Source organism: Panulirus ornatus, chromosome 10 (genome assembly GCF_036320965.1).
Source record: "Panulirus ornatus isolate Po-2019 chromosome 10, ASM3632096v1, whole genome shotgun sequence".
Taxonomy (NCBI): domain Eukaryota; kingdom Metazoa; phylum Arthropoda; class Malacostraca; order Decapoda; family Palinuridae; genus Panulirus; species Panulirus ornatus.
In genome coordinates, this window is record NC_092233.1 from 33,585,072 (window position 1) to 33,608,031 (window position 22,960).

The 22,960-nt window shown below is 49.5% G+C and overlaps 1 protein-coding gene across 1 annotated transcript in view; it reads right to left on the reverse strand.

Annotated features, from left to right (window-relative positions):
- The window catches only part of LOC139750889 (uncharacterized), a 79,822-nt gene extending 57,821 nt beyond the window's left edge, over positions 1-22,001 (reverse strand). The window contains exon 1 of the mRNA XM_071665755.1: positions 21,385-22,001. Within this exon, the coding sequence (XP_071521856.1) occupies positions 21,385-21,682 (298 nt within the window). The 5' untranslated portion in view covers positions 21,683-22,001. The remainder of the gene's footprint in view (positions 1-21,384) is intronic.
- Between the last annotated feature and the right edge of the window lie 959 nt (positions 22,002-22,960).

Consider the following 22,960-nt stretch of genomic DNA (forward strand, 5'->3'; position numbering starts at 1 on the left):
ATGTTTCATCATTGTTTACAAAATCGCCAGTTGATGACGTCTTAGAATATGTGGTTGTTGTCTTGGATAATATTCATTTACCCGTTTTCAAATTCGGTGTTTATTGAATTGATAAATTTCTTTATAAAAGACTGTATTTCAGTTTAATGGAGAATATTGTGCTCAGAAATTTGGTATGGTGATGGGTATCTCTTTCATCTGTATCAAGTAATCTTGACATGGAATTCTTTTAAGCAAAGTTACTAAGGTATATCTTACCCTCTAATGCAATATGGTTTAGGTATGTACATGATGTTCTTTGTATTTGGCCAACAAACGGAAATCTACAAGTATTTCTCCTTTTACTTAACAATTTAGTACCTTCAGTCAACTTTACTGTGGAAGTGGAAAATAACTGTTATGTTACCATTTTTAGATTGCATGATCCATACAAATGGAAACATGTTTAAGTTTACCATATACAGAAACCCCATCATTGTTTGTTCCTATATTCATTATTACTCAGCTCAACATGACAGTTAAATTATCATCGTCCCAGTCCAGGTTCCTTAGTGCATTACGTAGATGCAGTCTGGAATATATTGATGATGAGTTTGAGAGATGTCATCTATTGGATCCAAGTTAAAGTATCCTAGATCTTTCCATGATAAATCTCTTATATTGGCAAAGAAATCATTTTATAGTTAAACCCAAACCTCTGCTTGATACCAAGAATCATTTAGTTCTCAATTGTAGTGATAATTTTACGTTGCTTCTCATGTTGCTTACATCGTTTAATGTAAATGTTGCCTTCAGCAATAATGATAATATATAGAATATCTTAATCAAAAACTTATCAGAATATTCTGCGAGCTGTTTACAGAATCCCTTGTAAAACCTGTAATATGTTTTATGTTGGGCAGACTGGTAAAAATGGATCATTATGTTCGGCTTAAGCTACATAGATATGCTATAAGAACAGGACAAGAATCAAATGCTCTGTGTAATCATGTTAAGAATTGTGACCATTGTATTGACTGGAGTAACGCTAATTAACTAACTCCTTGAACACGAGAAATATCATTGAATCTCCTATGATTGAATACACAACTCAGAGTAACATCAATATTAGTGAAGGTTTATACAAACTGGATAGCTTTATCGTAGGCAAAATTTGTAAGCAGTTCCCTTTCCTGTCCACATGATAAAGTTGTATGATGGGCATGATGACAGACACGAGCACAACCATCTGGTAGCGTACCAGTGGTGTCTCACCTACGTTTCTTGTATATCAACTGACTGTTCTATGTCTTCTATCTCATTCTTGTATCTCCCCTTACGATGTGATCATTACACAAAAGTGCGCTTGGGAACTTATCGTGTTTCATTTCCCTCGTGGTGATTATATATATATATATATATATATATATATATATATATATATATATATATATATATATATATATATATATATATATACGAATAATGTGCATATGAACGCGCACCTCCATAGGACATACAAACCTCCAACAGCCAGGCTCGAACCCGGGACCCCTGCGTAACAGGCGGGAATGTCACCACTAGGCTATGGGCCTGGCTAATAGGAAATAACTATTCGAATACTATGTACTCGAATACCCTTCGTCTCACGTTGGTGAGCAACGGGGTCTACACCGGTTATTTCCCAACAGGCGCACATAGCCAGCAGATAGCATTTTACCGAACCTAACTGTACAACGCGGTGGTATATGAATACGAATAAAGTGCATATGAACGCGCACCTTCATAGAACGTACAAACCTCCAACAGCCAGGATCGATATATATATATATATATATATATATATATATATATATATATATATATATATATATATATCGTTAATGAGATGGCTTTGGTTAGGGCTTTCAGTTGTGTGTATCGTCTCGGCTAAAGAGGCATACTTTCATATAATTATCCCACTATGCAGTTCACATATCCTTAGTTTAATATTAAGAATGATCGTATTTTTGTATGAAAATGGTTATATACCGATAGCCCAGCCTCAAAATGGTTGTATAATCATAGCCCAGCCTCAAAAATTGTCATATAACCATAGCCCAGCCTCAAAAATTGTCATATAACCATAGCCCAGCCTCAAAAATTGTCATATAACCATAGCCCAGCCTCAGAATGGTTGTATAACCCAGCGTCAAATATTGTATTCCACTTATAGGAGTTGAGGAAGAGTCATTAAGTTATCTGTTAAATGCCATAAGTGGATAAAGTATTAGAATTTCAAGTTCTTATTGGCAGTAAGATGTTGAGCCATTTCTTGATGGGTTTATTGGATCCATACCCGAGTTATTGTTTTCAGTGTAAGACACTATTTTCGTCATATCGGTGGCCACCATCTGCCCTAGCTACCACAAACTGTACCCGTCATGTGGTAATCATCATAACAAGCTACCACAAACTGTACCCGTCATGTGGTAATCATCATAACAAGCTACCACAAACTGTACCCGTCATGTGGTAATCATCATAACAAGCTACCACAAACTGTACCCGTCATGTGGTAATCATCATAACAAGCTACCACAAACTGTACCCGTCATGTGGTAATCATCATAACAAGCTACCACAAACTGTACCCGTCATGTGGTAATCATCATAACAAGCTACCACAAACTGTACCCGTCATGTGGTAATCATCATAACAAGCTACCACAAACTGTACCCGTCATGTGGTAATCATCATAACAAGCTACCACAAACTGTACTCGTCATGTGGTAATCATCATAAGCGACAACATTGATCTTGTTACCTTCTCCAGACAAGTTGTGTATTTATACGTTTCATTGTGTGTGAAAATGAATTAACTACATGTGTCTGTTTGCTTGAAGCAGATAGTTTAGTTTATATTACAATTTTAAATTATGTAATCGACAACAGCTTCTTTACCATGTGCAAGTTTGCCTACAAACATCAACTGTGCTTTGTGAGACGTGTGTTTGAGGGGAACCATGACAAACTTTGCTTTGAATCTCCTTCTAACTATTCATGCTGACATGTCTGTGTCTTGGTTCGCATGTCTGACATGTGTGTGTCTTGCTTCACTGATGAAGCAATATGACATGCTGATCCCTGGGTGGTTCATGTGTGTGTCTTGCTTCACTGATGAAGCAATATGCTGATCCCTGGGTGGTTCAGGCAAGCAGTGAGGATAGGGAAGGACAGATAATGATCTCTGGTGGTAATATCTGCTATGGTAACACTTTACTGTGTAGAAAAGTTGGTCAATTATTTATGCCGACATTTTTTTCTCATGTATTATACACCATTAGCCTGGATCACAGTGGCAGAGTGGAAAGCTGTCAGTATAATACTTATCAGTCAGGAGTTCCTGTATGTGTTCAACAAGCACTACTTATGGTCCTGCACCGAAGATGAAGATTATGAGTAATAAGTTAATTAGGTGGATAAATAGTTGGGTTGTGGAAGGGAGTTCTATGCCAAGGTTACTTGCTAATGTTGTACAACAGATGAACTAGAACCATCACCATGTGATCAGATGGTATTCCCATCCACTACGATTCACTTGCACCGTGACTGATGTGCTGCAACATGTCTGCAAGATGTTACTTTCACGTATGTTCTCCTCAACCTTAGGTATCCTTAGGGATGACGGACAGACAAGTATACATCTCAACGCCTCAGTATAGTTCGTTGATAACTTTCATGTTACGTAGGACGAAAGTTGCTATGTGATATCTATCCATCATAGACCTTATAAACACCAAGGACATCACTTGAGCTATTCTGACATTTGCACCATCATCAGGGCTACAGCCGACCTGAACATGGACAATGTGGATTGAGTTGTTGCTCAGCAGCTACAGTGTAGCGCTTGCCACCGACCAACCATGAGATGTAAGAACGAACACATTAATGAGAAGGTTTATGATAATGAGAAGGTTTGTGATCATGTTCCAAACTGATCATTACTTCTGTCATCATTGCAGTAATTATAAGGTCAAGGGATGTCTGGCTGTATGCACGTAGATAAGATCAATTTGCATTTAGCGAAATATCTTTCTATGTACAGGAGTAATCATTAGCATAAACTGATGATAGTGTTAATCTTGAAGTATTCTAAGATGGTTTGAGTGAGACATTGTCCTCCTGGCCTGACCCATACTTGGCTATGTGACCGTAGCCAGCGAACAACACATCACAGCTGCTGTATCCAGCAGTCACAACCACGAGTGGATAAACGTTCCATCAGAAGCTAACCTTACTGCAGGATTCTCCACCCAGGAAGACGTCACAAGATGTCAGTACGAAGACTTCACTACGGACAAAGTGAAGGAAAGAGACAGAGGAAAATGAAGGATACAGTAGCGAGATACGAAGGTTAGATGGGCACCCCACCATGACCCAGCCGGCAGGGAGGGAGTGAGGGAGGCAGCCTGGGCGTCTGTGGCTCGGCTGTCACCACCGGCCTCCCGTCTCCCGTCTCACACTCGTTTACACCCGAGTTTTTCACCAAACTCCACCATTACCCGCTTGTTAACAGGCCAGCAGCATATGGGCCACTCCAGCTCATCTGCCTCCTCCACAACACACCTGATACCCTACTAAACCCAAGTTATTTTCTTAACCTCTTCACTACCACGGCTCAACTCCATCACTGCCACGAATTCAGTCCTGGCACTCGAGGGCTGAAGTCCTCGCACTTGAGGGGTTAATGAGCAAGTCGTACTCGAGGAGTACGTTGTATTACTCGGCGGGTCAAGCCGTCTTACGTGTGGGGTTGAGTCGTCTTACGTAAGGGGTTAAGTCGTCGTATTGAAGAAGTAGCCACAGGTAATGCGTTAAGACTGGTACTGGTGGGGTCAGGTCATCATAATGACGGGGGGGTTATGGAGGGGCTCTGATGGAAGCCACATACTGCCATCAGCTAGTGTGGGGGGGGGGGGGGAGGCCTTCCCCTCACGTTAACACTGTTGGTGGTGGCGGGTCACGCTGTCCCCTGACCTGACCTGACCTCTGGACCCAGGTCGTCCCGGGCGGGGGGTGACGGGTCCAGGAGCAAGGTGACTGTCGTCACATTATTCCACACAGACTGGTGGTGTCCTACCCTCCCGTCATGTATGTACCTCACACTGGTGATGGTGTCCTACCCTCCCGTCATGTATGTACCTCACACTGGTGATGGTGTCCTACCCTCCCGTCATGTATGTACCTCACACTGGTGATGGTGTCCTACCCTCCCGTCATGTATGTACCTCACACTGGTGATGGTGTCCTACCCTCCAGTCATGTATGTACCTCACACTGGTGATGGTGTCCTACCCTCCCGTCATGTATGTACACTCACACTGGTGATGGTGTCCTACCCTCCAGTCATGTATGTACCTCACACTGGTGATGGTGTCCTACCCTCCCGTCATGTATGTACAACTCACACTGGTGATGGTGTCCTACCCTCACGTCATGTATGTACCTCACACTGGTGGTGGTGTCCTACCCTCCCGTCATGTATGTACCTCACACTGGTGATGGTGTCCTACCCTCCCGTCATGTATGTACCTCACACTGGCGATGGTGTCCTACCCTCCCGTCATGTATGTACCTCACACTGGTGGTCCTATCCCTCCCGTCATGTTTGTACCTCACACTGGTGATGGTGTCCTACCCTCCCAGTCATGTATGTACATCACACTGGTGATGGTGTCCTACCCTCACGTCATGTATATACATCACACTGGTGATGGTGTCCTACCATCCCGTCATGTATATACATCACACTGGTGATGGTGTCCTACCCTCCCGTCCATGTATGTACCTCACAGTGGTGGTGGTGTCCTACCCTCTCGTCATGTATATACATCACACTGGTGATGGTGTCCTACCCTCCCGTCATGTACATACATCACACTTGATGGTGTCCTACCCTCCCATCATGTATGTACCTCACACTGGTGGTGTCCTACCCTCCCATCATGTATATACATCACACTGGTGATGGTGTCCTACCCTCCCGTCATGTATATACATTACACTGGTGGTGGTGTCCTACCCTCCCGTCATGTATATACATCACACTTGATGGTGTCCTTCCCTCCCATCATGTATGTACCTCACACTGGTGATGGTGTCCTACCCTCCCATCATGTATATACATCACACTGGTGATGGTGTCATACCCTCCCATCATGTATATACATCACACTGGTGGTGGTGTCCTACCCTCCCGTCATGTATGTACCTCACACTGGTGATGGTGTCCTACCCTCCCATCATGTATATACATCACACTGGTGATGGTGTCATACCCTCCCATCATGTATATACATCACACTGGTGGTGGTGTCCTACCCTCCCGTCATGTATGTACCTCACACTGGTGATGGTGTCCTACCCTCCCATCATGTATGTACCTCACACTGGTGGTTGTGTCCTACCCTCACGTCATGTATGTACCTCACACTGGTGTCCTACCCTCCCGTCATGTATGTACCTCACACTGGTGTCCTACCCTCACGTCATGTATGTACCTCACACTGGTGTCCTACCCTCACGTCATGTATGTACCTCACACTGGTGTCCTACCCTCCCGTCATGTATGTACCTCACACTGGTGTCCTACCCTCCCGTCATGTATGTACCTCACACTGGTGATGGTGTCCTACCCTCCCATCATGTATGTACCTCACACTGGTGGTGGTGTCCTACCCTCACGTCATGTATGTACCTCACACTGGTGTCGTACCCTCCCGTCATGTATGTACCTCACACTGATGTCCTACCCTCCCGTCATGTATGTACCTCACACTGGTGTCCTACCCTCCCATCATGTATGTACCTCACACTGGTGGTGGTGTCCTACCCTCCCGTCATGTATGTACCTCACACTGGTGTCCTACCCTCCCATCATGTATGTACCTCACACTGGTGGTGGTGTCCTACCCTCACGTCATGTATGTACCTCACACTGGTGTCGTACCCTCCCGTCATGTATGTACCTCACACTGGTGGTGGTGTCCTACCCTCCCGTCATGTATGTACCTCACACTGGTGGTGGTGTCCTACCCTCCCGTCATGTATGTACCTCACACTGGTGTCGTACCCTCCCGTCATGTATGTACCTCACACTGGTGGTGGTGTCCTACCCTCCCGTCATGTATGTACCTCACACTGGTGGTGGTGTCCTACCCTCCCGTCATGTATGTACCTCACACTGGTGTCGTACCCTCCCGTCATGTATGTACCTCACACTGGTGGTGGTGTCCTACCCTCCCGTCATGTATGTACCTCACACTGGTGTCGTACCCTCACGTCATGTATGTACCTCACACCTCATTAATATTCCTCTCTTACATTTTCTGGTAAGATCATATATTTTTACGTCATGTATCTGAGTGTTGTAATGAGTGAGTCTTGATCAGCGAGTCTTGATGAAAAAACGGTTTAGTCTTTCACGAAATGAGCAACAGTAGTTCACGTGAGGAATGGCCTCAGTGTCGCAGCTGAACAAGGTCGTGATTAGCGTGCGATACAACCCTGTGTATCATTAATCCGGCCTCGTGGAAACAATACTGGTCCTTCCGCTACCCGACCATAGAGTCGACAATGTTGTGTTCGGCCGGCGGGCCTGGCCAGCGTCAGGCCCGCGGGGTTGCCGGCTAGTAAATACTGGAGCAGCTCGACCGTCGAGGGACAGACGCCGGCCGGCCGGCCCGGGCGACGACGTGGCCGCCCGCGACGCCGACGCCTTCACCTCCGACACCGTGACGCCAACACCGTGACGTCAGGGAACGAACTGACGTCACTACCGCAGAAGAGTCACTGATACAGAGGAGAGGAGTGACCTCACTAACACCGAGTGACGTCACCAGTACGGAGTTGTAGAGGTGACGTCACGAAGAGGAAGAGGGAGTGACGTCTCCAAACGGGTGAAAATAAGTGACGTCATTGAGAAGGAGACGTCAGATGTGTCATTCCACAACGACAAACAAATGGAGAAAGTAGTATTGTGGGACGATGTACACACTTAACCACTGACCTCACTAAACTACTGACCTCACACTAAACCAAGGAAGTCACACTAAACCACTGACGTTACACCTAAACTAGGGAAGTCACACTAAACCACTGACGTTACACCTAACCATTTGGATCACTTTCAACCACCCAGATCACACTAGGCCAGTCAAGTAACATTACAGCAGTCAATTCACACTAGGGCAGTCAAGTAACATTACAGCAGTCAAGTCACACTAGACCAGTACAGCAGTCAAGTCACACTAGGGCAGTCCACCACCCACATACTGGCATGTCACCAGTAGTGTGAGTCTGGACCATTGTGTACCTACCGTACGTGGTCACTTACATTCATCATATAACTCCTGCCTCGTGCACCGGCCAGACCTGGACCTGGCTGTGCACTACAGTACCTGGTGCACCGGCCAGACCTGGACCTGGCTGTGCACTACGGTACCTGGTGCACCACCTGAACCTGGCTGTGCACTACGGTACCTCGTGCACCGTCCAGACCTGGACCTGGCTGTGCACTACGGTACCTGGTGCACCACCTGGACCTGGCTGTGCACTACGGTACCTCGTGCACCACCTGGACCTGGCTGTGCACTACGGTACCTGGTGCACCACCTGGACCTGGCTGTGCACTACGGTACCTGGTGCACCACCTGGACCTGGCTGTGCACTACGGTACCTGGTGCACCACCTGGACCTGGCTGTGCACTACGGTACCTCGTGCACCACCTGGACCTGGCTGTGCACTACGGTACCTGGTGCACCACCACCCACAACATGGGCACAGTAGACTCTGCTTTATAAGGCAGGTAGTAAGTCAACATACAACCTGTTGGCCACTATAACTGCAGGAGCCAACACGTTAGGTGGTATGTGCACAAGGCAGGTGGTGGTGGTGGTATGTGCACAAGGCAGGTGGTGGTGGTATGTGCACAAGGCAGGTGGTGGTGGTATGTGCACAAGGCAGGTGGTGGTGGTATGTGCACAAGGCAGGTGGTGGTGGTATGTGCACAAGGCAGGTGGTGGTGGTATGTGCACAAGGCAGGAGGTGGTGGTGGTATGTGCACAAGGCAGGTGGTGGTGGTGGTGTGTGCACAAGGCAGGTGGTGGTGGTGGTATGTGCACAAGGCAGGTGGTGGTGGTGGTGGTATGTGCACAAGGCAGGTGGTGGTGGTGGTATGTGCACAAGGCAGGTGGTGGTGGTGGTATGTGCACAAGGCAGGAGGTGGTGGTGGTATGTGCACAAGGCAGGTGGTGGTGGTGGTGTGTGTGCACAAGGCAGGTGGTGGTGGTGGTATGTGCACAAGGCAGGTGGTGGTGGTGGTGGTATGTGCACAAGGCAGGTGGTGGTGGTGGTATGTGCACAAGGCAGGAGGTGGTGGTGGTATGTGCACAAGGCAGGTGGTGGTGGTGGTATGTGCACAAGGCAGGAGGTGGTGGTGGTATGTGCACAAGGCAGGTGGTGGTGGTGGTATGTGCACAAGGCAGGAGGTGGTGGTGGTATGTGCACAAGGCAGGTGGTGGTGGTGGTATGTGCACAAGGCAGGAGGTGGTGGTGGTATGTGCACAAGGCAGGAGGTGGTGGTGGTGGTATGTGCACAAGGCAGGTGGTGGTGGTGGTGGTATGTGCACAAGGCAGGTGGTGGTGGTATGTGCACAAGGCAGGTGGTGGTGGTGGTGGTATGTGCACAAGGCAGGTGGTGGTGATGGTATGTGCACAAGGCAGGTGGTGGTGGTGGTGGTATGTGCACAAGGCAGGAGGTGGTGGTGGTATGTGCACAAGGCAGGTGGTGGTGGTATGTGCACAAGGCAGGTGGTGGTGGTGGTGGTATGTGCACAAGGCAGGTGGTGGTGATGGTATGTGCACAAGGCAGGTGGTGGTGGTGGTGGTATGTGCACAAGGCAGGTGGTGGTGATGGTATGTGCACAAGGCAGGTGGTGGTGGTGGTATGTGCACAAGGCAGGTGGTGGTGGTGGTATGTGCACAAGGCAGGAGGTGGTGGTGGTGGTATGTGCACAAGGCAGGTGGTGGTGGTGGTATGTGCACAAGGCAGGTGGTGGTGGTGGTGGTATGTGCACAAGGCAGGTGGTGGTGATGGTATGTGCACAAGGCAGGTGGTGGTGGTGGTATGTGCACAAGGCAGGTGGTGGTGGTGGTATGTGCACAAGGCAGGAGGTGGTGGTGGTGGTATGTGCACAAGGCAGGTGGTGGTGGTGTGTGGAAGACAACGTGTGTGTGTGTGTGTGTGTGTGTGTGTGTGTGTGTGTGTGTGTGTGTGTGTGTGTGTGATAGGCAGACATCGTGTATGTGTTTTATGCAACCATCGTGTGTGTGTGTGTGTGTGTGTGTGTGTGTGTTGTATGCAACCATCGTGTGTTTGTGTGTGTGGTAGGCAACCATCGTGTGTGTGTGTGTTTGTGTGTGTGGTAGGCAACCATCGTGTGTGTGTGTGTGTGTGTGTGTGTGTGTGTGTGTGTGTGTGTGTGTGTGTGTGGTAGGCACAGATCGTGTGTGTGGTACGCAACCATCGTGTGTGTGTGGTAGGCAGACATTGTGTGTGTGTGTGTGTGTGTGTGTGTGTGTGTGTGTGTGTGTGTGTGTGGTAGGCAGACATCGTGTATGTGTGTGTGTGTGTGGTAGGCAGACATCGTGTGTGTGTGTGTGTGTGGTACGCACCCATCGTGTGTGTGTGGTAGGCAGACATTGTGTGTGTGTGTGTGGTAGGCAGACATCGTGTGTGTGTGGTAGGCAGACATTGTGTGTGTGTGGTAGGGAGCCATTGTGTGTGTGTGTGTGTGTGGTAGGCAGACATCATGTGTGTGTGGTACGCAACCATCGTGTGTTTGTGGTAGGCAGACTGTGTGTGTGTGTGTGTTGTAGGCAGACACCGTGTGTGTGTGTGTGTGTGGTAGGCAGACATCGTGTGTGTGTGTGGTAGGCAGACATCGTGTGTGTGTGTAGGCAGACATCGTGTGTGTGTGGTAGGCAGACATCGTGTGTGTGTGGTAGGCAGACATCGTGTGTGTGTGGTAGGCAGACATCGTGTGTGTGTGTGTGTGTGTGTGTGGTAGGCAGACATTGTGTGTGTGTGTGTGGTAGGCAGACATCGTGTGTGTGGTAGGCAGACATTGTGTGTGTGTGTTAGGCAGACATTGTGTGTGTGGTAGGCAGACATCGTGTGTGTGGTAGGCAGACATTGTGTGTGTGTGTTAGGCAGACATTGTGTGTGTGGTAGGCAGACATCGTGTGTGTGTTGTAGGCAGACATCGTGTGTGTGTTGTAGGCAGACATCGTGTGTGTGTGTGGTAGGCAGACATCGTGTGTGTGTGGTAGGCAGACATCGTGTGTGTGTGGTAGGCAGACATCGTGTGTGTGTGGTAGGCAGACATCGTGTGTGTGTGTGTTAGGCAGACATTGTGTGTTTGTGGTAGGCAGACATCGTGTGTGTGTGGTAGGCAGACTGTGTGTGTGTGTGTGTGTGTGTGTGTGTGTGTGTGTGAGTGTGGTAGGCAGACATCGTGTGTGTGTACTAGGCAGACATCGTGTGTGTGTGGTAGGCAGACATCGTGTGTGTGTGTGTGGTAGGCAGACATTGTGTGTGTGTGTGTGGTAGGCAGACATCGTGTGTGTGGTAGGCAGACATTGTGTGTGTGTGTTAGGCAGACATTGTGTGTGTGTTAGGCAGACATTGTGTGTGTGTTGTAGGCAGACATCGTGTGTGTGTGGTAGGCAGACATCGTGTGTGTGTGTGGTAGGCAGACATCGTGTGTGTGTGGTAGGCAGACATCGTGTGTGTGTGGTAGGCAGACATCGTGTGTGTGTGTGGTAGGCAGACATCGTGTGTGTGTGGTAGGCAGACATCGTGTGTGTGTGGTAGGCAGACATTGTGTGTATGTGTTAGGCAGACATTGTGTGTTTGTGGTAGGCAGACATCGTGTGTGTGTGGTAGGCAGACATTGTGTGTGTGTGGTAGGCAGACATTGTGTGTGTGTGTGTTAGGCAGACATTGTGTGTTTGTGGTAGGCAGACATCGTGTGTGTGTGGTAGGCAGACTGTGTGTGTGTGTGTGTGTGTGTGTGTGTGTGTGTGTGAGTGTGGTAGGCAGACATCGTGTGTGTGTTTGGTAGGCAGACATTGTGTGTGTGTGTGTGTGTGTGTGTGTGTGTGTGTGTGTGTGTGTGTGTGTGTGGTAGGCAAACATCGTGTGTGTGTGGTAGGCAGACACCGTGTGTGTGTGTGTGTGGTAGGCAGACATCGTGTGTGTGTGGTAGGCAGACATCGTGTGTGTGTGGTAGGCAGACATCGTGTGTGTGTGGTAGGCAGACATCGTGTGTGTGTGGTAGGCAGACATCGTGTGTGTGTGGTAGGCAGACATTGTGTGTGTGTGGTAGGCAGACATCGTGTGTGTGTGTGGTAGGCAGACATCGTGTGTGTGTGTGGTAGGCAGACATCGTGTGTGTGTGGTAGGCAGACATCGTGTGTGTGTGGTAGGCAGACATCGTGTGTGTGTGGTAGGCAGACATCATGTGTGTGTGGTAGGCAGACATCGTGTGTGTGTGGTAGGCAGACATCGTGTGTGTGTGTGGTAGGCAGACATCGTGTGTGTGTGTGTGGTAGGCAGACATAGTGTGTGTGTGGTAGGCAGACAGTGTGTGTGTGTGGTAGGTAGACATTGTGTGTGTGTGTGTGGTAGGCAGACATCGTGTGTGTGTTGTAGGCAGACATTGTGTGTGTGTGGTAGGCAGACATCGTGTGTGTGTGGTAGGCAGACATCGTGTGTGTGTGGTAGGCAGACATCGTGTGTGTGTGTGGTAGGCAGACATCGTGTGTGTGTGTGTGGTAGGCAGACATAGTGTGTGTGTGGTAGGCAGACATTGTGTGTGTGTGTGTGGTAGGCAGACATCGTGTGTGTGTGTGTGGTAGGCAGACATCGTGTGTGTGTGTGTGGTAGGCAGACATCGTGTGTGTAGTAGGCACACATCGTGTGTGTGTGGTCGGCAGACATTGTGTGTGTGTGGTAGACAGACATCGTGTGTGTGTGTGGTAGGCTACCATCACACATAACACTTGACAACTTCTTCGTATTTCTAGATTTTCCCGTGGTGAGCGGGACGGGCGAACACGGCCTCTCGCCAGAATGTTAAGTCTCTCTCTCTCTCTCTCTCTCTCTCTCTCTCTCTCTCTCTCTCTCTCTCTCTCTCTCATACATGAACAAGTACATATATATATATATTTTTTTCATTGAAGTTTTGCTTTGTTACCATGTTGTTTGTATGAAGAAGAACACCTTGTTGATAACATTATGAAGATAACCAGGTTGCTCATAATGCACGGACCACGTCAAGTGTCGCATCTGTAATATTCATTCTGTATTCCCCAGATCACGTGATCCTGGCCCTCCACCACGAGCACGTCTCTCTCCTCCACGAACACACACACACACACCACGAGCACGTCTCTCTGCTCCACGAACACACACACACACACACACACACACACACACACACACACACACACACACACACCACGAGCACGTCCCTCTGCTGAACGAACACACACACACACACACACCACGACACGTCCCTCTGCTGAACGAACACACACACACACCACGACACGTCCCTCTGCTGGACGAACACACACACACCACGACACGTCCCTCTGCTGGACGAACACACACACACACACACCACGACACGTCCCTCTGCTGGACGAACACACACAGGAGGAGGAGGGAGAGAGTGTCGGGGGCGCCAGCTGACGGTCGACATATAAGGTGAGGTTTGATGTAATATTTTTTGTTTACTGATTATATACGTCCATGTTGTAGCTGGGACGAGGAGTGGTTGTGGGAAAGGTTGTAAGGTTATATTCAAGTGTGTGGCATCACCTGTACTGTGGTGGAAGAGAACTTAATATGACGAAGTGGGAGGGGCACGCCAGACGGGTATGTGTACTATGTTGTCATCATGAGTACGGGGTTGTGGTGGCCATCGCCTCTGGTGGTGGGATGTCTGGCCACACTTGGTCAATATGGCTTAATTGATGTGGCCACAGCTACACTGTAGTCTTTACTACAAGTGTAGGCCACACTTACGGTGTAGGCCACATTTACGGTGTCGGCCATACTTACGGTGTAGGCCACATTTACGGTGTCGGCCACACTTACGGTGTCGGCCACATTTACGGTGTCGGCCACTCTTACGGTGCAGGCCACACTTACGGTATAGGCCACATTTACGGTGTAGGCCACACTTACGGTATAGGCCACATTTACGGTGTAGGCCACACTTACGGTATAGGCCACATTTACGGTGTAGGCCACACTTACGGTGTCGGCCACACTTACGGTGTCGTCCACATTTACGTTGTCGGCCACACTTACGGTGTCGGACACACTTACGGTGTCGGACACACTTACGGTGTAGGCCACACTTATAGTGTCGGCCACACTTATAGTGTCGGCCACACTTATGGTGTAGGCCACATTTACGGTGTAGGCCACACTTATGGTGTAGGCCACACTTATGGTGTAGGCCACATTTACGGTGTGGGCCACATTTACGGTGTGGGCCACACTTTTGGTGTAGGCCACACTTATGGTGTAGGCCACACTTACGGTGTAGGCCACACTTTTGGTGTAGGCCACACTTATGGTGTCGGCCACACTTACGGTGTAGGCCACACTTACGGTGTAGGCCACACTTACGGTGTCGGCCACACTTATGGTGTAGGCCACATTTACGGTGTCGGCCACATTTACGGTGTCGGCCACATTTACGGTGTCGGCCACACTTACGGTGTCGGCCACACTTACGGTGCAGGCCACACTTACGGTGTAGGCCACACTTACGGTGTAGGCCACACTTATGGTTTAGGCCACACTTAATTCGTAGTATGATAAGGTAATAGCTTGATAAAGATTGTAACATGTGTAGTGATGACTGTGATGATGGGGGGGGGGGGGTATGGTCTTGTTAATATACATATCGTTAAGGAATCGTTCAGCTGGTAACTGTAGTTCAGCTAGCAGGTGGTGACCTCCCCAGCCAGCAGGTGGTGACCTCCCCAGCCAGGAGGTGGTGACCTCCCCAGCCAGCAGGTGGTGACCTCCCCAGCCAGCAGGTGGTGACCTCCCCAGCCAGCAGGTGGTGACCTCCCCAGCCAGCAGGTGGTGACCTCCCCAGCCAGCAGGTGGTGACCTCCCCAGCCAGCAGGTGGTGACCTCCCCAGCCAGCAGGTGGTGACCTCCCCAGCCAGCAGATGGTGACCTCCCTGTATGTACAACATGTACATCAAGAGAGTAACAAGATCAGGAGGGGGGAGGGGGGACTTGTACAAGATCTTGTCCCTCATACGTTAATGTTTCGCTGTACTTACTGTTAGCGCTCTGGTCTCCCAGCGAGATATGAATCCTGTGTACAACATTGTTAACTTTGTGGCCAGAGATGTGTACATACACCAGAACATGGTGAAGAAAATACAGAATTGTACCAAGTGATGGAAGCAGACCACAACACATTTAATAACATAATAACTTACTTCTGTAATTGTGTTCGTACTGTATGGCAGACTGTAAGCTTATGTACTGAACCACCAGCTGTGTGGGAACTATCGTCATAATTATATCTGGCCACTGCCCATCTGGCCACTGACCATCTGGTCACTGACCATCTGGCCACTAGGCTCTGACCAAGACCAAGTGTGACCTCTGTAACTCTTTTGCGCTACCGCTCACGGGATGAGCTTGGGCGTTACCATACAACAGCTACTAACACCTGCAGAAATGACTCCTAGTGTACATACTGTCACCTGTGTACCACGGCGGGAGGGTAGCGTTCAACCTGTGTACCACGGCGGGAGGGTAGCGTTCAACCTGTGTACCACGGCGGGAGGGTAGCGTTCAACCTGTGTACCACGGCGGGAGGGTAGCGTTCAACCTGTGTACCACGGCGGGAGGGTAGCGTTCAACCTGTGTACCACGGTGGGAGGGTAGCGTTCAACCTGTGTACCACGGCGGGAGGGGAGCGTTCAACCTGTGTACCACGGCGGGAGGGTAGCGTTCAACCTGTGTACCACGGCGGGAGGGTAGCGTTCAACCTGTGTACCACGGTGGGAGGGTAGCGTTCAACCTGTGTACCACGGCGGGAGGGGAGCGTTCAACCTGTGTACCACGGTGGGAGGGTAGCGTTCAACCTGTGTACCACGGCGGGAGGGTAGCGTTCAACCTGTGTACCACGGCGGGAGGGTAGCGTTCAACCTGTGTACCACGGTGGGAGGGTAGCGTTCAACCTGTGTACCACGGCGGGAGGGTAGCGTTCAACCTGTGTACCACGGTGGGAGGGTAGCGTTCAACCTGTGTACCACGGCGGGAGGGTAGCGTTCAACCTGTGTACCACGGTGGGAGGGGAGCGTTCAACCTGTGTACCACGACGGGAGGGGAGCGTTCAATCAGTGTACCACGGCGGGAGGGGAGCGTTCAACCTGTGTACCACGACGGGAGGGGAGCGTTCATCCAGTGCACCACGGCGGGAGGGTAGCGTTCAATCAGTGTACCACGGCGGGAGGGGAGCGTTCAACCTGTGTACCACGACGGGAGGGGAGCGTTCAATCAGTGTACCACGGCGGGAGGGGAGCGTTCAACCTGTGTACCACGACGGGAGGGGAGCGTTCAATCAGTGTACCACGGCGGGAGGGGAGCGTTCAACCTGTGTACCACGGCGGGAGGGTAGCGTTCAACCTGTGTACCACGGCGGGAGGGTAGCGTTCAACCTGTGTACCACGGTGGGAGGGTAGCGTTCATCCAGTGCACCACGGCGGGAGGGTAGCGTTCAACCTGTGTACCACGGCGGGAGGGTAGCGTTCAACCTGTGTACCACGGTGGGAGGGTAGCGTTCATCCAGTGCACCACGGCGGGAGGGTAGCGTTCAATCAGTGTACCACGGCGAGAGGGGAGCGTTCAACCTGTGTACCACGGCGGGAGGGTAGCGTTCAATCAGTGTACCACGGCGGGAGGGGAGCGTTCAACCTGTGTACCACGGCGGGAGCGTAGCGTTCAACCTGTTTACCACGGCGTGAGGGTAGCGTTCAATCAGTGTACCACGGCGTGAGGGTAGCGTTCAACCAGTGTACCACATTAGGGGGGTAGCGTTCAACCTGTGTACCACATTAGGGGGGTAGCGTTCAACCTGTGTACCACATTAGGGGGGTAGCGTTCAACCTGTGTACCACATTAGCAGGGTAGCGTTCAAGCAGTGTACCACATTAGGAGGATAGCGTTCATTCAGTGTAACACGGCGGGAGGGTAGCGTTCAGTCTATGTAGCACGTTTAAATCCATTATTTTTTGACGTCATTCTTTCAGAACTTTATTGGTGTTACCTTTATTAATGCCCTTCACCTACTTTATAGAATCATCAGTTATATTCCCTCTAGCCCAGCCCTCCTCCTCTTAGGTGAGTGTAAATTCAATCTTTGTAACTTTTCCTCAAGAATGAGGATTCTAATTCCTGGGATCACTTATGTCATTTGCGTTTGTACTCTCCTTAAACAATCTACATTAACATTGTAGTATGAAACCCAAAACTGTACCGCATAATCCAAATGTGGTCTTAACAACACAAGATAAAGTTATAATAATACTCAAGGAGTCTAATTGCTAACACTCCTATTAATGAACCCTAACATCGTATTATTCTTTTTACACACTTAATCACATTGTTGACGCGGATTAAGATCCTTGCTCATCAGTGACCACAAATCTCTTTCGCATTCTGTTTTACTAATAGTAATATTGTCCAGTTTCAAACTTGCGTTCCTGTCTTTACCCACACTAAGTGTTCTGCATTGATCGATGTTGAATTCCATTTTCCCTGTATCCGCCCATTCTGATAATCTCTCTACTTTCCTCTGCAAAGCCACTAAATCTTCATCAGAGTCAATCATGGCCGCTTATTTTTGTTTCATCGCCACATTTACTGACATCGCTGGTTATAATATCCATAACGTAATATATAACGAACCAGAGCGGTCCCAACACTGACCCTTCAGGAACACCACTGGCTACATTGCCTCAGTCCGATGGAACTCCGTTGATGCAGACCCTCTGTTTTCTGTCAGTGAGTGAGGCCTTAATGCAATTATATACACAACCCATGATACCGTGTGCCGCTGTTGTTGTAAGCAGACACTCATGAGGTACTCTATCACAAGCCTTGCTTAAGTTTCAAATACTTTATTAAAGAAGGAGAGAAGGTTACTGAGACATGACTTCCCTTTTGTAAACCCACGTTGAGAATCCCTAATAAGATGATGATTCTCCAAGTGTTCACGTATTTTGTCCACTATAATTGATTCGAGAAATTTCCCCACAATAAATGTCAAGCTGATAGGACGATAATTAGAGGCAATGGATCTGTTCCCATTCTTAATGAAAGATGGTAACGACATTTGCTGTCCACCACCATTGCTTAGGAACTACGCCTGATTCCAGAGACTATTGAAACACATTTCAAAGCGGAACTCTTACCTCCTCCTTACATTCTTTCAACACCCTCACATAAATACCATCTGGCCCAGGACTCTTGTTTATTTTTAATCGTTCTATTTGTTTCAAAATATCAAATTTATATTCTATATTGCATTGCTTCCCGCTTTCGCGCCCCCCCCCTTGTAAATTTGCTTTGGACCCGTAATGTGTGTGTTCTCCTCCTGTGTAAATACTGATATGATGTGATTGTTTCAAACTTCACACATTACAGTCTTACTGTCAACTGATCTGACAGACTGCGATGTGATAGGTCCAACTTTCTCCCTGACCTTCGTTCTGCACATGTGAAAAAGAATCCTTTGACGTTGCTTTGTGCTTCGTTAGGTGTCTTAAATTCGTAATTTCTTTTAGTCTTCCTAATTTCTGATTTTACCATTCACTTAATTTGCGTTAGTTGATCAGTAAAGTGTTTCCCCCGTTTTCCCTTGCGGTACAAGCGCTTCTTCTGCCATATAAGGTGCTCTATAATGAAATTTTATTCTATTATTCAGCCACTTTGGGTCATTATTGTTAATTCTATGTTAACTATATGGAACACTTAATTCTTGTTCCTTCTTCCCAGTGTTTGTTATACATACAGAACGTTCGTTCGTGTTATTATGGAGTTTGAATTTTACAATTGTACTATTGTGGGATATTGAGTGTGGGACCAGTGTGTGTAAACCTGGTGTTGTGTGTGGGTATGAAGGTCATCATGACATCCAATCACAAAAGACGGGAATAATAATTGATGGACGGAGACCTGGACAGAACACGGCTGATGGACGGAGACATGGACAGAACACGGCTGATGGACGGAGACATGGACAGAACACGGCTGATGGACGGAGACATGGACAGAACACGGCTGATGGCCGGAGACATGGACACTGGTCACCTCACATCACCTCAGTCACGTCACCTTCCTCCAGACAGTTGACATTTGTTTTGTACCATATCTGACATGTCGGGTCACCATGATGGGAATACACAGGAATTCAAACAGCAGCAGACTACTACGGCCCAACGAATCTTATTATCATTATACTTAACCGCTGTTTCCCGCGTCAGCGAGGCAGCTTCAGGAAACAGTCAAGAATGTCTCATCCACTCATATACACATATATACATAAACGCCCATACACGCACATTTACATACATATACATAGCATATACACATATACACACATCTACATACTCATACACAGACATGCATATATACACATGGACATATTCATACTTGCTTTCCTTCATCCATTCTTGGTGCCACCCCGCCACACAGGAAACAGCATCGCTACCCCCTACTTCAACGAGGTAGCGCCAAGAAAAGAAAAAAAAAAAGGCTACATTCGTTCACACTCAGTCTCTATCTGTCTTGTGTAATCCGCCGAAACCACATCTCCCTATCCACATCCAGGCCCCACAGACCTTTCCATGGTTTACCCCAGACGCTTCACATGCCCTGGTTCTGTCCACTGACAGCACGTCGACCCCGATGTACCACGTCGTTCCAATTCCCTCTATTCCTTGCACGTCTCTCACCCTCCTGCATGTTCAGGCCCCGATCGCTCAAAATCTATTTCACTCCATCCTTCCACCTCCAAGTTGGTCTCCCACTTCTCGTTCCTCCCGCCTCTGACACATATATCCTCTTTGTCAGTCTTTCCTCACTCATTCTGAATGTCGATTCAAGGCTCTCATTAATGCTATATATATATATATATATATATATATATATAGTGATTGATCGACCAGCCACGTAACTGGGTTGAGTAACGTGATCAGGATTCGAACCTTGTCTGGCCCGGCACCACTCTGGCCGGGTCGTGAATGCGTCAGAGTCAACAAGGCTAACAGCGCCACTACAACATACATTTTCTACATGTGGGGTACATAACCTCTACATATATGGGAGGAAAGTTTCCCTTTTAATTTACATAGTACATTGTAATAACATAGGCTATCGTTACCCCTGAATATTACTAACAGGTTACCATTTCCTGATACTATTAACATAGGCTACAGTTACCCGGTATTGTTAACATCATGTGCTGGAATATACAACTCTCACTTGGGTTCATAAATATTGACACCGGCTGTGACGAACGGCAGTCCACTCTGGTCCTGTCTACTTCCTGTTCCATGTTGTGCCCCGTCATCTGGTCCTGTCTACTTCCTGTTCCATGTTGTGCCCCGTCATCTGGTCCTGTCTACTTCCTGTTCCATGTTGTGCCCCGTCATCTGGTCCTGTCTACTTCCTGTTCCATGTTGTGCCCCGTCATCTGGTCCTGTCTACTTCCTGTTCCATGTTGTTATCCGTCATAACTCGTGGCCAGGTTAACCATGAGCACTAGACCTGCTGACCTGACCTGACCTCTCCACCCGGGTCATTATCATGACGTACTTGGTCATGGGTAATGCTGGCATTGTGTACATGATTACTGCGTGAGAGAGAGAGAGAGAGAGAGAGAGAGAGAGAGAGAGAGAGAGAGAGAGAGAGAGAGAGGACTGCCCCGGTACCTCCGACGTGTGCGCGATAACTGGAGTCGGGCGAGAGCAAGAGATGGGTAGGACTGGGAATCTTCTCCTCCTGTATTTGAATGAGATTCTTCCCCTCCTGTATTATCACTTTATAATAAGTAGCGGCGCCAATCGAGAATTCTCCCCCCTGAGGCCGTGGGAGGGGGGGGGGGGGGGAGCGAACACTCCAGATGAAACTTTAAGATTAATGCTAAGCCGTAGCCACACTGGTGGTTGCCTGTGTCGGACGCAGGTGTAGCCGAGGGCTGGCACACGTGCTGTACGAGGTGTGGGCGCTGGCCGGCAGCAGGCTTACCTCGGCGGGGCTCGGCCGCCAGCAGGCGCTCCACCCCGAACTTCAGCGGCGGTGCCGAGGGCGGCGACGAAGCCTTGGTGTAGGTGACGTGGGCGGGCGTGGGCGTGTGTCGCGGGCTGAGGGGGATCGTGGGCGTGGGGCTGACGGTGGGCTGGGAGAGGACGACGCAGGCGGCGGTCCTGGGCACGGGCGGCGGCAGGAGGAGGGAGGCCCTCACGCCCTCCTTCCCCTCCAGCATCCCCAGGATGCCACCCAGGGGGGGCGGCACCTCCCACGGTAATCCTCCAGACACGAACATGACTCCAACACCACCAGCAGGAGGAGGGCGCCTCACCAACACCAGCAGCAGGAGGGCGCCTCACCAACACCAGCAGCAGGAGGGCGCCTCACCAACACCAGCAGGAGGGCACCTCACCAACACCAGCAGGAGGAGGGCGCCTCACCAACACTACCAGGTCTCCACCAGCACCAGCAGGGCACCTCACCAACACTACCAGGTCACCTCACCACCAGCAGGAGGAGGTCACCTCACCAACACGTTCCCTCACTACCAGGTCAGCTGACACACACCACCAGGTCACGTTACGTACAGCGGGTTCACGCCTGACTGAAGCCACTGGCTCCTGTCCTGGTTATCCTGGCTGGGCACGGCCCCTGCCCCACGCCCCGCCCCGCCCCGCCACGCTCCGCCCCGCCCCACGCCCTGCCCCCATACCCCGCCTTGTGCACCTCCGACTTCGCCTTCTGCCACACGTCGCTAAGGTCGTCTTCCCCGTCCATGTGAGGGACGTGGTTCACGTGTACACTAACTACCTTACTACCCACAAGTCTTGCTAATTACGACTCTAACTGATGATTGTACAACAGACACCGTAGTGAGAACCAGCAGCCAATGAGCGGCGCGAGAAGTGTGAACTGATCGACGATTGGCTCTACCTCAGCCTGGTCGTCTGCTATTGGCTAGTGTACCCCCTCGGGAGGCCTGTGATTGGCCAAGGGGGTGTGCGGGTTGTGCACTGGAATGTGGGGATTTGGCACGTGAGTGTGGGAGACCGTGTGGGGTGCCAACCCATCAGAGTGTGTGCGGCCGTGGCCCACCAGGTGGCCATGATGGCCACACTGAAGGTGCAGAGAGCCAGATGGGCCAGCAGGTGGCCATGATGGCCACACTGAAGGTGCAGCCAGCCAGATGGTCCAGCAGGTGGCCATGATGGTAGCCAGGCAGATGGTTCTGCAGGAGAAGTTGTAGATGGCACACGAGACAGTGAACACTGGCTCACCCCGGCCGCCCGCTCACCTCACACCTCCACATGGCTCACCTGGGCAGTGTCACTAATGACGTACATAGTGACATGATGATGATGATGACGTAGATAGTGACATGATGATGATGACGTGGATAGTGACATGATGATGATGACGTGGATAGTGACATGATGATGATGACGTAGATAGTGAGATGATGATGATGATGACGTACATAGTGACATGATGATGATGACGACGTAGATAGAGATGATGATGACGTAGATAGTGACATGTATGATGATGACGTAGTGACATGATGATGATGATC